At 34.4% G+C, this 15,287-nt stretch overlaps 1 protein-coding gene across 1 annotated transcript in view; it reads right to left on the bottom strand.

The window, feature by feature from the left end:
• Positions 1-270: 270 nt before the first annotated feature.
• LOC123505243 (nuclear receptor coactivator 5-like) overlaps positions 271-15,287 on the bottom strand; it is a 53,979-nt gene continuing 38,962 nt past the window's right edge. Inside the window, exons 8-9 of the mRNA XM_045256452.1 lie at positions 12,461-12,709; positions 271-4,802 (exon numbers count right to left, since the gene is read on the bottom strand). Of these exons, the coding sequence (XP_045112387.1) occupies positions 4,186-4,802; positions 12,461-12,709 (866 nt within the window). The 3' untranslated portion in view covers positions 271-4,185. The remainder of the gene's footprint in view (positions 4,803-12,460; positions 12,710-15,287) is intronic.

The following is a 15,287-nucleotide window of genomic DNA, read 5'->3' on the forward strand; positions in this document are numbered from 1 at the left end:
TTGAATATCTCACTTTCAGTTCAAACTCCCATTTCTTCCTTTCATAGACTGGTGTCACCTGATACAACCCATTAACACTTGTTGTCTGTACTCAACAGCCAAATTCAAGCAATACTGTACCATTAAGGTCATGCATATAGGTATCCATGTTAAGAAAATAATAGCCTGCAGTGTGTAACCAACTTATAGTATTTGCCAAACTAATTTTTTTAATTGGAGTTAAAAAGTAATAGACAAAATAGAAAAAAAAGGGGTAGTAAAACCATGTTCTATGTACCAAGGTTTAATTTTCTTCATACTTCAGGATCAATGATGAGTTTTAGCCAGGAAGTAACATGATGCTGTGAGGATCCGTAAGTCAGTAATTTGATATGCAGCAACATGCTCTATATTCATGTAGGTTGACACATTCTATACACCCAAAGATTTAGCCAATCCATAGAAGATTCTAATCAATTGGAACAATGGAGAATATCCACACATTTTTTCCTACTTCCAAATGCACAAAGTACAACAACAATTTTAGACAAATATTTTTCAACTCGTTAAATATAACTTGTCTTTTCAAGGAACCAATTCACACTCAGCACTGATATCCTTCTACATACTTATATATTAGGGTCCCTAAATATTACAATACTTTTCACATTCAGTATTGACTAACAAATAAAATACCTAGAAAATGCTGCTTGTTCTATGAGTCACTTCATACAAATGAAAAATACTAATCTAAGCTGAAAAAAATGTAATTGTAAAAAATAATGCACATACCAAATTACATTAGAAAACTAAAAATTTCCAATAAATAGAAGCCTTGTCATATAATATATATATATATATATATATATATATATATATATATATATATATATATATATATATATATATATATATATATATACACTACACATACACCCACCATACAAATCAACACCTCATTAGGTTCCTGAGCTTATGGTGTAAGCTGACTGTTGTGCTCAAGACTCTTGAGTTTGTGCTGTGGTTTGACTTCCCAATAAGCCATGAACAGAAATTTCCTGGGTAAAAATACAATCCAAAGTTATTCTTAACATGTTACTAAAATTCATTTGATCAAATCTACCTGTACTTAAGGTAAGATGACTTAAGAATATCTTAACCTTCAATTAGAAGTCCTCTATTGGTCTTTTCTTCTCAGAAATATTTTTTTCTTAAGCCAGCTTTCTTGGTACAGTGAGGCAAGGGAGGGCATGTGAACATGAAGAGAAGTTTTGTTGTGATAGCAACTAGAGAAAAATAAGTGTGGAAGGGTGATGGGGAGGAGAATCATTAAGAGGGGACACCTAAATGCTCAGTCCTAATTGGATGGGTCAAGTTACTGGTGAACGTTGAATGTTTTAATGTAGGATGCGGTCAATCCTACCACATTTCCCTGGAGAAGTTTCATTTTAAACTGTTTCTCATGATACATCTTGATGCACTGTACTCAAATTCTACTGAACATTGATCCTGTGTTTATGCTACCTGAATCTACGGGATCTAGTAATGCAGAATGATGCACAGGTGAGAATGTGTGTTTTTACTGTATCCATGACCTAGTGATGTATTAGTGTTTTTTTTTTTTTAAGATTTGGTTTACAAAATCCCAAAATGAGCAGACTTCCCAGTCACCAGGAATGTAACCCTGCCCATTACCATTGTTTTCTATAGGAAAATTATGTTTGAATAATGTGACATCTCCAGGAATGTAACCTTCGTGATAATTGAGACCTAACTGCATTTAGTTTGAAATATTTTACTTTGGTTTCTGAAGGGAATAATGTATCATCTGGCAAATCCAAAGAGTTGAACAAGTATTATTTGTACTGACCAGATATTGTGATAACCAAAACTGTGAGGAGATGGAAGGATTGGAAAATATCATTCACTCTGACTTCTCTAAAACACCTGAGACAAGAGATATGAGTTTGTAGTTCTATTGTAACACCCCAGTCTATACATGTGTTGTGGTTGATTACATGAACATATTGGGAGAAGAACCAAAATGTGAAAGAATGGGTTGTATTTCCAAAGAAGAAAGCAGCAACTTGAGGAAGACATGATGTAAAGAGACAAGTGGCAACTTAGCAAAGACAATGGGAGAAATGATGTCAACAGACAATCTTCACTAGTGTCCTCCTAAGATTTGCCATCAAGACATGGTTATCTCTTTAATATCTACCAGGATTTAAGACAATGTGAATAGTATTACGCTTGTTTATTTATGTGTAAAGTTCAGCTGGCTGATGAATATGACAGCTTTTCAAACCACAGCAAATGTCCAGTTACATATAATATAACTCAAACTATAAAAGTAAATCATGTATCAACTTTTGATTTTTTTACCTTTAAAAAGCTTTGTTTTGAATTCTGATCAAATTATTCATGCAAGTTCAAATCTATGTTTCATTGAGCAGCTGCAGATTATATGAATAAATAGGTCTTATTCAGTGAGGGTTGAGTGAAAATGAATGTATATGTATACATGTGACAAAGACTTAAGAATTTCCTTATGACTTTAGCATATCGGAATACAAACAAGACAATTGCTCCAACTAACACGTGACGGACGATGAAACAAGTAATGGTTCAATTATAAAATCCCATCTACAAATACCCAATGAAGAAGCACTGGGTTAACCGCATCCTTGAGTATGTAACTAGTGCTCCGAGTCCACGAAAAGTTCACACGAGTGAAAAAGTAACACAAAAGGTATTACTTTCTCCTGTTCGTCCTGTAGAATGCCTCTCAGGACATAAAATAGCAGTCTTCAACGCAATTCCATAACTTCATGGCACGAAACATCCACTGAAAGCTTATAACATCTGAGGTCAGTGGCGCAGCAGGGTAAATTCTTGGTTAAATGGTCTGTTGCGGAGTTCCAGAAAATTGCTTCAAGCAGCAAAATTTCAAGAAATTTTTTATTAAAATTGCAGCACTCCATTCCATGACTGGCTGCAGAAATAAAACACGCATTATAGGAAACTTTGTCTTCGGTGAATGCCTAAAAAATTCAAATAGTTACCGTTTGTTGATATCCTGTCAGGTGGTTCATAACTAAAATTGTATTAAACGAAATGTCCGTCGAATTTAGTAACATGGCACTGCAAAGGAGTGTAAATAAATCTTGAAATAAAAAGAAATTGTGTATAAATAAATATCAAATTGAAAACAAAATTGATTGCTTAAAAAAAAAATATATAAATATAAATAAATTATATATATATATATATATATATATATATATATATATATATATATATATATATATATATATATATATATATATATATATCTTACGTACGGTCAAGTAATAAGCAGAATGCCAACCTTGCTTTTCACATCCTTCCCATAAGATTTCTATAAACATCACTTCCCATGTATTACTTGTATTAAATAATATGATGCCCAAGAAATATAATCATTAATATATTTCTACTTGTTGAAATTTAGCCATCTCATATTCAACAAATAGTAGAAAGGCAATGTCATATATAAGTAAATTACTTAACTGAAACTTTCAACACACAATTTTAAATTATTTTGAGTATATTATCTTATCAAATAAATGTTTGTCTAAATATTACAAAAATGTCAATTTTTATCTTAAAAATCATACAGTAGAAAATATTTCCACAACAATGAATGTTTCAATAACACAGTCTTATAATCAAAATTCTTGCTAGAGCAATTAAATAAGAAGTTTTAACTTCATTGGATGACTAAATTGTCAACAAAAATCTATTGGAGAAAAAAATACAGAACAAGACTCTGCTGCTACCACTTGTTATATCTCTGACAAAATTTTGTTATTAAATATACTACACAAGCATGGAAAACTAGTTTTTTTTTTTCATAATAAAGGAAAGATTCTTGGGACCACACTGGAGAATATTCTGACAACTTATAAAAATAATGATCATAATATTCAAGACAGGCTCATATAAACTCTCTTTTCACTTACTTCTGAAATTACTGAGCCTTCCTATTAATAAACAGGGTAGATGTGTCATGATTGCACGTGCAATACTATGAAATCTTAGACTGCAACAATTTGAGGGGCTTTTAAATCTACAATTTTCACTTCACCTAAAAAATTGTACATTTTGGGTGGAATCTGAAAAAAATATCAAATTCTATCAAAAGCCAAATTTATTTATTTCAACTCACTGATTCCATGGGGTGTAAGCAGCAAAAAGTGTGCTTTGTCCAGGAGCACCTGACTGAGATACTTTTACTGCTGGAGAAGATGTGGCCTTATTTGAATGGCCTGGCATACCAGGTGGCCAAACAGGTGGCACCATACTTGGTGGTGGCACCCCTGAGGGAGGTGGTACGCCTGTGGGGGCAGGCACACCTGATGGAGGTGGAACACCAGTTGGTACTCCTCCACCAGCAGGACCCTTCATCAAATTAAGTATTCTTTCTTGTAGCTCAGCCTGCTTATTTCCTGTGCTACCAATGGACCCGGCAGTGATCATAGGAGCAGCAACTGGAGTGGCTGGCACTGGGGCACCCACTCCATATGCACTGTATACCCCACTCGTTAAACCTGGCACACTCCCATAAGTAGGATATGCACTACCTGAAACAGCAGCAGCAGCAGCAGCAGCAGCAGCTGCTGCTGCTGCTGCTGATGGTTGAGGAACCACACTAACAGTACCTGGAGCAGCAGTGGCTACTGTAGTGCTCTGGCTTACAGGGGTATCAGACCCCACCACATTGTTGGAACCATAATTATACCCAGGGTAAGTAACTGTCATGGGTCGGCTGGCACTGGCTCCTGGAAAACAAGGCATTCAAAACAAAAAATCAGCTTCAGAAATGTCCAGATGTTTGTGCTGAAAACAAAACTTTATCCATTAATCACAAATACTACCTTTTACTTACTTACCAAACTGTCCTGTAGTGCCATACAAATATTACATTCTTCATGCTATAAATAAAATAACATTTTAATCAAACCTTAAATGCACAATTTATTTAAGATTGTAACTTTGAGAAGAAATACTGGAAAAAATAAAATTGAGGACTTAAAAAATGCAAGATATCTTGATTTAAAGACTTATTTCTAACCCTTTCAAGATTATAAGTACTATATTAAGCACACTATTATTACCTGACATTTATGTACCAATTACCTCAGAGAGAGAGAGAGAGAGAGAGAGAGAGAGAGAGAGAGAGAGAGAGAGAGAGAGAGAGAGAGAGAGAGAGAGAGAGAGAGAGAGAGAGAGAGAGAGAGAGAGAGAGAGAGAGAGAGAGAGAGAGAGAGAGAGAGAGAGAGAGAGAGAGAGAGAATCACTATCAAGATTACCTAGTTATAAGTAATCATAGTCATCTCCATTGGTGATAAAAACCTCAATGCAAACACAGACTTTCAATGAATACCTTGAAAGGGTTATATAATGATATGTCTAGAATGTGAATTTATAAGTCAAGGTGACTTTAGATAACAGAGCTCAGTACAGATTAGTTAAGAGGAAAGAACTGATACTAATGTGCAAAATAAGACTGAATACTAATAGTAAGTAAACACATTAAAACACAAATACTGTCAAGCCACATACACCACTACTTAGATACTCACATAAATTTCAGATACCTTTAATATGGCATTTACATGACTAGAACAAAATCCACACTAATCTTCATTATTCTTGAACTGTTCCAAAAACTCAGAAAAAATAAAATAAAAACTATATACATAAAAGAATAATGAGAAGAATGCTAGTGACAAGTGACTTTAAAAAGCAGGTTTGGAAAAGATGAAACCTTGTGAGACTTATTAGCTAATGATGCCTGAAAGTTGGTTAGAAACCAGTACTAATTCAAAACAACCAATCTAATGGACATGACTACCACATATGTCAACAATTCAAATTAAAGTTGCCTCTACTTCAGACATCAAGAGCACTATTGCAGTAATTCATGGATTTCACTGTTCACACAATCCAAATATTGAGAACTGAAACACCATTGGAAAAGCCAACAGTCTCCACAGTTGTAAGTCATATTGCTGTGCCATTCTGGGAGCTCTGAGTAACCTAATAACTGATACATTTCTTACTTCTGACCTATTTTGCTTAGGTGGACTGACCAAGATAATTTAAGTTTTTGTAATTTCTGAACTAAACTGCACCAAATTCTTATGAGCTACAGAGTTCTTTTAGATGAGTTACATGCATGCTTCATTAAATTTGAAGTGATAACTTTTATTTCTTAATGAAAAATGGAAACTTGAGGTGAAAAAAATTTGAACACCCAACACAAATATTATTGCTATTATTTTTTCCATTTTTATATGCTTTAATTCCCTTACTAGTGACACCAAAATCATCAAAATTGGACAAATAGTGGCAGAGAAATATGCCTCAATAGTGCAATACATTAGCTTTTTTTTAGATACAGGCAAACCCCGCTTAACGAAGGTTCACACAATGAAATTTCGCTACAACAAAGGTTTCATTTTACTACCAGCTGCTCATTTAACGAACACCAAACTCGCTTTAACGAAGTTTTATCCAGGTAATTTTTTCCAAGTTTGAAAGCTCCACTGTATCACGCAAACCAACAGGCTTTTGAATACAACAGCGCCTCTTGTGGACAACACGCGCACCACTCATTCTCCCTGATCAAAACAATAACAGCGTCAGCAGCAGCTCGTCTTCCCTTGCTCAACTTACCACAAAAAAGCCCTGTAATGTCGCCTAGCATTGCTAAGAAGACCAGGAAGTCTCTTACTCTCGAAGTGAAGCTGGATATTATTCACAGACACGAGAGAGGCCAGAAAACTAATAACATTGCTCGCCACCATCTTGACTCCATCCACTGTCTCTACTATTTTCAAATCAGCAGACTCTCTTAAGAAGGCTGGTGAGACCGTATCTTCCTTGCAAGCTAAAAGAACCACCTGAACTCGTGACTCTACAATGGATAAAATGGAAAGCCTTGTGGAAATGTAGTACATAAGTTTTTGTATGTGATACAATGATGCACCCTTTGTTTACATTCCACAGGTTGTCGGTTAGTGTCTTTCCCGTTTCACTCTCCCTCCCTTCATAAATTTAAGATCATCAACATTATAAAGTTATGTACATACATACATTAGTGTACATTATAATGACTTAAATTAAACTGCCTAAATGTTTAACTTCATAATTTTTATTTTCATTAAACCTTTCACTGTACTAAGATGCACTCTCGCTTTGTTTACTCTCAATGGAAGTTCAAGTCAGGGGTTAAACTTGTTATAATCAGTTCGCTTAACGAAATTTTGCTTAACGAAGGTTTTTTTTTAGGAACGTAACCCCTTCGTTAAGCGGGGGTTGCCTGTACAAGGTTTTTAAGTTTAAAAAGATATTTGCGTATTCTCATCCACATATAGCCATATAATACTGGAATTTTTAGGTGTCAATCATTATAATGAATTTGTTTTGAGTTGTAAATAAGTTTAAGCCAAAATTGTAATTGCATTGACAGATGATTTACTTGGCTGGCATTTAAAATCTCTTAGGTTCAACATTGCAAACTATTTTTACAATGAGGGAATGCCACACAAATGCATGGCCCCATGATTGGTGGTGAGTGTAAGATGGGGATATTTTTTACATGTTTTAGGGGCAATGCATGTTGCCAACCAGTGCCTGAAGCTGCTTCACTGAAGCTAAAACATTATTTCCAGAGAATGAGATTCTTTATCATTCTTAAAAAAAATCAATCATTTCATTAAGAGGTTCTCTTTTAAGAGAAACAATGATGCTGAAGGCCGTGGCTGTAATTGTACAGTAGCAGAGACATAGCAGAGTAGTAGTAACGGTAGCTGAGGCAGAAACATAACTTGCATGTGGAGTGGGAGGTGAGGTGGTGGGAAAGAAAGACTGGTTGATCTGCTGTAAGGCTATGCACACAGTCTTGTGTTGTTCTCTGCTCTCAGCTAATATCTGGTGTGCTTTTGCCAATACCTCACTTCTTTGGTGAGACTTCCTCTTATCAATCAATATTTTTCTACATCCATCTTTTGACTACAATGAGCTTGACCAAGTGACTGAGTGGACATTTAAATAGGTACTTAAGCAGTATTCAAATGTGGATGAAGAATTATTATGTGTGGACTGAGAAGTACTAGGTCTAAGGATGCCATCATGAGATGATTTTTACATTTTCAGATTTTCAATTAGTTGGTCCCCTTCAAGCATATTATTATTATTCATAAAAAAAATTCTGGCAAAATAGTGACATCTGTAAATGTGAATATCCACTATGAATCAAATTTATGCTTCTTATTGTTCCCTATGATTACTCATGGTTTGTCTTGAGTGTTTTTATTTTTTATGGCATTTTCATAGATGTTGAATGCTGAATTCAGAAGATGGACAGAGGGCATGGCATGCACACCTGAGAATAAATGTGCATAAAACTGATAATTTAGCTTCTAATAATGTTGGCATTACATGTTGGAATAATTTATATAGATATTCACACCAAATGAAGTTGAATGCATTTAATTTGGTATCATGTGTATTGTTTAATATTATGGTGTTAATCATGCACATGTGGTGTCCTCAGAGTCATTATTGCATAGAAGCTGTTTTCAGCTCTTCTTGCATTTTCTAAATCCAGTCCACAAACTCATAAAGAGTCAAGTTTAGTGCATTTTATTTCAGTGTTGCATGCACTGTTGACTTTTTGGTAACTATCATTCATATAAATTAAGTACAATGATAACATACCCCGATAACAAACGTATTGCCACATGGAAACTTTTTGACCTGACACACTACATAGTACAGTGGTTAGCACACACAGCTTACAATTAAAAATGCCTGGGTTTAAGTTCTTTAGGGAGCTACAAGGAAAACATGTAAGCCTCCTTATGTACAGTCCTGTTCACCTTGCAGCAAGTAATTATGACATGTCAGCCAAGTGGTTGTGACCTTGTTGTCGTAGCATGTGACACAATGAGGGGTATTGGTCCTATGCTAAGATTGGTGACTAAGAATTCTGAGCTCTTTCTTTTGTAGGGGGGAGAACTGGTTATATTATAAGGTGTCCCCCAGCATGTCAGATAACAGTATTGATTGATCTGCACAAATTAAATGTTTCATAATTGAGATGTACATAATCTCAAATTGAGTAGAGATGCATAAAAAAATAATTACAATTCAATGATTCCAGTAGGGACTGTGATTCATCCAACTATCAAGCATCACCTGTAGCTAAATCTGACATAAACCTCATGTCTCACCTGAATGTGTTGCCATTATACTGTTATTTCTTGACCATCCCTTTAGTGATTACATATCAGATCTAATTTTCCATGTATATCCTCCTACCTGTCAATTCTTGATTCTTAATCTTTTTCCATGAACATTTTTTTTTCCTTAAGGATGCTTCCATGATAAAAGGTCTTTTAACTGCTCTTTTCCATATACTACTTCAAACACATCTTATTTCTATTGTCATGACTTCATTTTTATTAGTCATGCCAAGTCTTTCACTCCACTTAAATTACTTTTACTATCCATGCACTTCATACAAGACAAAACAAGTCACAAAAAATTATTGTATGCCTAAACAGCTGGTATCACTTCCAAATAAAATTGCCTGCATCACTAATGGGCGGAAACTTAACATCGCTTCCCACATATATTCTTCAAATATACCTATGGGCACTATTGGCCATAATGTAAAAAAATATATAATAAATAAATCAATTAATAAATAAAATAATAAATAAATAAATAAATGTATAATAAACAAGCCATTCCAATTTGTTTTTCAAATTCAATAAACCTACTCAGTGTTAGCTCCAGTGAATAAAGAAATGTTTCTTGCTGTGTTTAGTGAAAATACTGCTGTACATTATCCATAAACTATAAAGAAGTTCTGAAAAAAATCTTGACATTTGTATGAGAAACTTGAATGAATTAAACATCATTGGCTCATTGACTGGATGAGATTACAAAACAAAGAAAAATTTGTTTCTTTTGTTAACAATATCAGCATGGCCGATGTTATTTCACAGCCAATGCTGATAACAAAAGAAAAAAATAAATTTCTTTGTTTCTTTATGTCATACTATCAGAGCCATGCTGTAGAATTTACACAAGCTTTGTGCACGCAAACTGCTGTCATTTTATTTCCAGAATTTCAACTTTACCTTTTATAGATAATTTACAGCATTTGGACTTTGCACAAAAAGAAATATTTCCTTTATTTACTGGAGCCATGCCTGAAGCTAAAACTGAGCAGGTTTAATAACAAACGTACAAAACAAATTGGAATGGCTTCTGCATGTTTAGAAGTGATGCCAACTGTTTATACAGACAGCAGTATCTTGTGATCTGTTTCACTATCTAATGATTCTCAGATCATCCACTCCTTGTTTATTATTCTTGTACTGCTTCTGTATTGGCAGAAAAAGTGGCATCAGTACAGTCCCATTCATTATTAAACTTGTACTGATTTATCAGCACTTTAAAGGTGTATCATGAGGTGATTAACTATGGGATTAAAAGTATTACGTGTATTCTAACTTAAGCTCTTTAAAGTCCATCAAAATCACTAAACCAGTACCCTACAAGTCTTAATGATGCCAAATTAGTGATGGGCAACCTGAACCTGTCTAAAATATATAAATGAATCAAATCAAATAGATAAATCACACAATATTATATGATGAATGATTGACATTTGCAAATATAACTTTCTACCCTTGGACCTTTGGGGAATCTCTTTGTCTTCAAAGCACATGTGGTCTCACTGTACCATGGTGGCTGCCAGAACCTTATATCCTAATGTTAGCATGAAATATATAGGTATGGTATTTGCAGCTATGGATCTTTAAATTCAGACATTTTAATACATCTCTTGGGGAAAGCCACTTGATCCAATCCTCACAGTTTTTGTCGCAAATTTTACACTAAACCTCAATACTGGGCTTTATAATTAATTTGGCTACTCTCTCAGTTCTAGTAAAATTTCTTTTATTTTCTTTCTGGGAATTATCATTTTTTTCCTTTTTTGCCTTTGGATAATTTCCCCATGAGAGAGAGAGAGAGAGAGAGAGAGAGAGAGAGAGAGAGAGAGAGAGAGAGAGAGAGAGAGAGAGAGAGAGAGAGAGAGAGAGAGAGAGAGAGAGAGAGAGAGAGAGAGAGAGAGAGAGAGAGAGAGAGAATAGTTTCTTATAATTACAAAAACTATAAGCTGCCCAACACTTCTTGAATTGTGGCAGTATTTGCAACTACAGTCCTAATTTTCTATGCATATCCAGTACATATGGCTTGATTCCATTTAAGTTTCATCAAAGAACTCAAAATCTAGTACTAAGTTCCAAAAGTCTTCTACTGTTGCAAGTTTTCAGCACAACAAAAATATGGGAAATGGACTAGGCTTCGAAATTATTCATAAACTAGTAAAATAAATGTTAATCTTGGAAATGAAATTGTCCCTTCAATGAGGAAATCACACACTAACATATGAAACAGACCTGTCTGTGAGTTTGTATCATATGATTTACATACTAAGAATATGTCAATATAATGAATTTTTCTTAAAGAGCTTAATGACTAGAAGATGAGCTCTACATTATGCTGAGCTTACATATATAATTATGGTGCCTGGTGAGGGGAAATGTTCTGCTTTCCTGATTAATGGAGGTTTTTAAAGTAAATTCTAAACATTGATGTAAATTTTGTGCATGTACTTCTGATATCCACAAAAAATATATATATAAACAGACTGCAAATATAGAAAATTTCATAAATGAATTTTAGAATCCAAATATTCTTGATTTTCAATGTACAATATGATTGTCTATGTACAGGACATACACTGAATAAGTTTCATAGAATGGAGTATGAAAAGGTTATGTTGAGTTTTCAAAGCAACTTTAGATACTATCCATCTCAAAATGTTATAAGAAATCAAATCCAAGGTGTTATTATCAATAAGATATATGAAACAAATTGAAGCAGTGTGTGATTTCTTTTCACTAAATAAGTAAAAACATACTTACTTGAGGGAAATGCCACCCTAACAACACATCACTTCTGGTTTGGAGCAGAAGCATGTTGTTGTATGCACCAATAGGCAAGTGTATGATATCTATGAGCTGGAATGCCTGATTGAATTGAAATCATGCATAAACAGTAAGAAATCCACAGAGCCCTGAAAATTTTACACTGGATTCTTGTAAAATCACCAGTCCCTGTAAATCTGCATAAATCAAAGAATCAGGCAAATATCCGAAAATGTTCGACGCGATCTGACATCCCAGGAATAAAATGTAGGTCGTGTAGAAAATGGCGAAATAAGACAGTCCAGATAAGAAAGGTGTTCTGTCGCCAGGGTGTGTTCTTTGCAATCCATCCAGTAAATTGCATCGCTGCCAAAAATTACAATACATCTTAACATTACAGCATGAGTACAAGGTTGTCTCACCTGCTGCAGTTTCTCGCTTCTGCTCAATTTGGTCATCCACCAGCATGCTTTGTCGCTCCTTCAGGTACTTGATCAACTTGTCCAGGTCACCCATGGAGAGGGGACGCATCTCAAGCAAATCAAGGAGCAAATTGCGAATATCTCGGGGCACAACCTCACGAATATTCCGTTGACGGGCTTTCTTGACGTATTCCTCAAAATTTTGTTCAATTAAACGCAAAGCGTCATCAACCGGCATGTTGCGGTGTTCTGTACAAAACGAAAGAATTCATTGTGGAGAAAATAATACTTTTGATGGGGATATCATGCTGTCCCGTAAATGAAACTAAATTACAAAACGAAAAAAATCTGAAAGGAAAAATTCATAAGAGAAATTATTGGTCTGAATTCTCCTACAGATATTTCCTGGAGAGAGAGAGAGAGAGAGAGAGAGAGAGAGAGAGAGAGAGAGAGAGAGAGAGAGAGAGAGAGAGAGAGAGAGAGAGAGAGAGAGAGAGAGAGAAGTACATAGTATTAAGATAATAAATAACATTAAAGCATGACAAATGTAGTAAATATATAACCTACAAAGATGAGAGGTATCCCACAACAGAGATAACATGGATCTCACCATCTCATTTTCACATGAAAAATGTTATTAGTAAGGAAAGAGTACTACTATTAGTTTCCAAAACGCCCACCTGAAAAAAAGAAGGGAAAAAAATCAATTTGATCTTGAAATATAACTAATCCAAAGCTTTCATCAATTTTTGACAGGTGACAGAAATTTAACATAGTTTCTGCTTCCTGCAATACACATGGTCTGTAAAATTAATGACTAAAGCAAATGCTGACGATACACTGAATGTAATCATTGATTGAGTCACTCACTGTCTCATTCCCACCAATTTAACTAGCTGATAATCTAAAACTTTTCTTCACATTTCAAGAAGGTGAATCATTACAAGATGGCATATTTACAGTGACCAGAAACCTGTATTTCCAATGTTAGTGTCAGGGGTTACTTCCAGTTAAGATGAGTAGCACATTCAGATGTTCATTCACTCTCTCATACAAGTAACAACAAATAGGTTCCTAGTGAAAAGTAGATACAGTAAGAACCTGTATTGTAATAACCTAAACATGAAAAGTGGGTGTACCTATTACTTCAAAGATAATATACTAGGCTTTTCATGCTCTCTGGTTTCAATCCTCAACATAGTGCCATGTAGTTACACTATTGTGAGACAATACTGTATGTTACAGAGAGGGATTCTTGTGCATCACTGGTGCAAAAGTAAATTAGAAAAACAAGCTGTGACAAAGCACAGTTTATTTATACTCCCATCTTGAAGTTGTTTATATAAGCCTTCGATAAAAACGTTTCTTTACAGACTCCTTACCAGGGTACTTCTTATACAGTAACCTGACTTCAAATCACTAAGGGCACTGACATCACAACTAACTTCAAGATTCAAAGAAATAAAAAAATAATTTCCAATTGAAGCAGGAATCCCTAACTCAGTCCATGGTGTCTACTCTTTCAAGCAGCTAAATGAAACTTTAGTTTTTTCAGTGATGATATCTGGAAGGAAGTGAGTAACTCATAGACACTCACATGTTAGAAACCATCCATTCCATATAAACAAATAAAAAAAAATACCAGGAAATATCAGAGGGATTAATATTGTTTTTGGTTGCAACTAGCAAAAAAAAAAAAAAAAAAAAAAAAAAATTGCTATCCACCAAGAATTCAACAGATTAATGTTGATATACAGAGAATCCTTATTTCTTTCAAGCTATAGATACATGCTGTAAATGTTGGTCTATAAGATGACACCTGAAACCTAACAATTATCTACCCTATATAGATTAAATTTCATATGCAAACCTAAAAGTCACTGATGTATATTTCATGTGAATAGCTACTGTCCCTTTGATACTTATGCCTTTTTCTATTTTTGTTAGTGCAGTATTTACCTATTTAAATATGAAGAGCATATACAAACAGGATAGAAATATTAAATAGATTTGTTCTGCCTGAACATATGTGATGTCATATTTAGGTTTAGAATGATGCAAGACAATAACAAGAATGGAACATGACCTTGTTTGTTGTTTAAGGACTAAAACATACAAATCTCCTAGTTGCTAATTTCAGAGGATGTTCAATGGGAATAATAGTGGTATTACTAATGTATTATGAGAGTATCAAACAGCCTGAGAACACATCCTTTAGGAACTGTAAGGGACTTTTCCTACTGTAAAACTAGATTTACTTCCAGAATCCTGCATGCTTCAACCAGACACTTCTCTCTTGAACAAACGCATCATGGTATATGTTATAATCTTAATTTCATGAAACGAGTCCTCATAAATAAAGCTTTCTTTCAAATATTTATGATAACCTAGAGTCGCCATTCAACAAAATATAAAAATATAAGATGCATACTTTAAAAATTACTACCATAAATGTGAATGGAAATTAAGGGAAATATATTTCTTATGCATATATTGCTACTAAGGAAAGAATACATCTATAATTTCAAGCATGTTTATATTTAAAATTGCCAAAATCTGAAAAAGACCTCATGGAATTAGCAGAGAGAGAGAGAGAGAGAGAGAGAGAGAGAGAGAGAGAGAGAGAGAGAGAGAGAGAGAGAGAGAGAGAGAGAGAGAGAGAGAGAGAGAGAGAGAGAGAGAGAGAGAGAGAGAGAGAGAGAGAGGCTATGACAACTACCAGATCCCAAATAACCTCAACTTGTCTTCAGCTGCATTATTTTCCAAGTTTAGTTTGCTATTATGAACATTTTTCATAACATATTTACTATCTATCTATATACTCTGC

This window comes from Portunus trituberculatus, chromosome 17 (genome assembly GCF_017591435.1).
Source record: "Portunus trituberculatus isolate SZX2019 chromosome 17, ASM1759143v1, whole genome shotgun sequence".
Lineage (NCBI taxonomy): Eukaryota > Metazoa > Arthropoda > Malacostraca > Decapoda > Portunidae > Portunus > Portunus trituberculatus.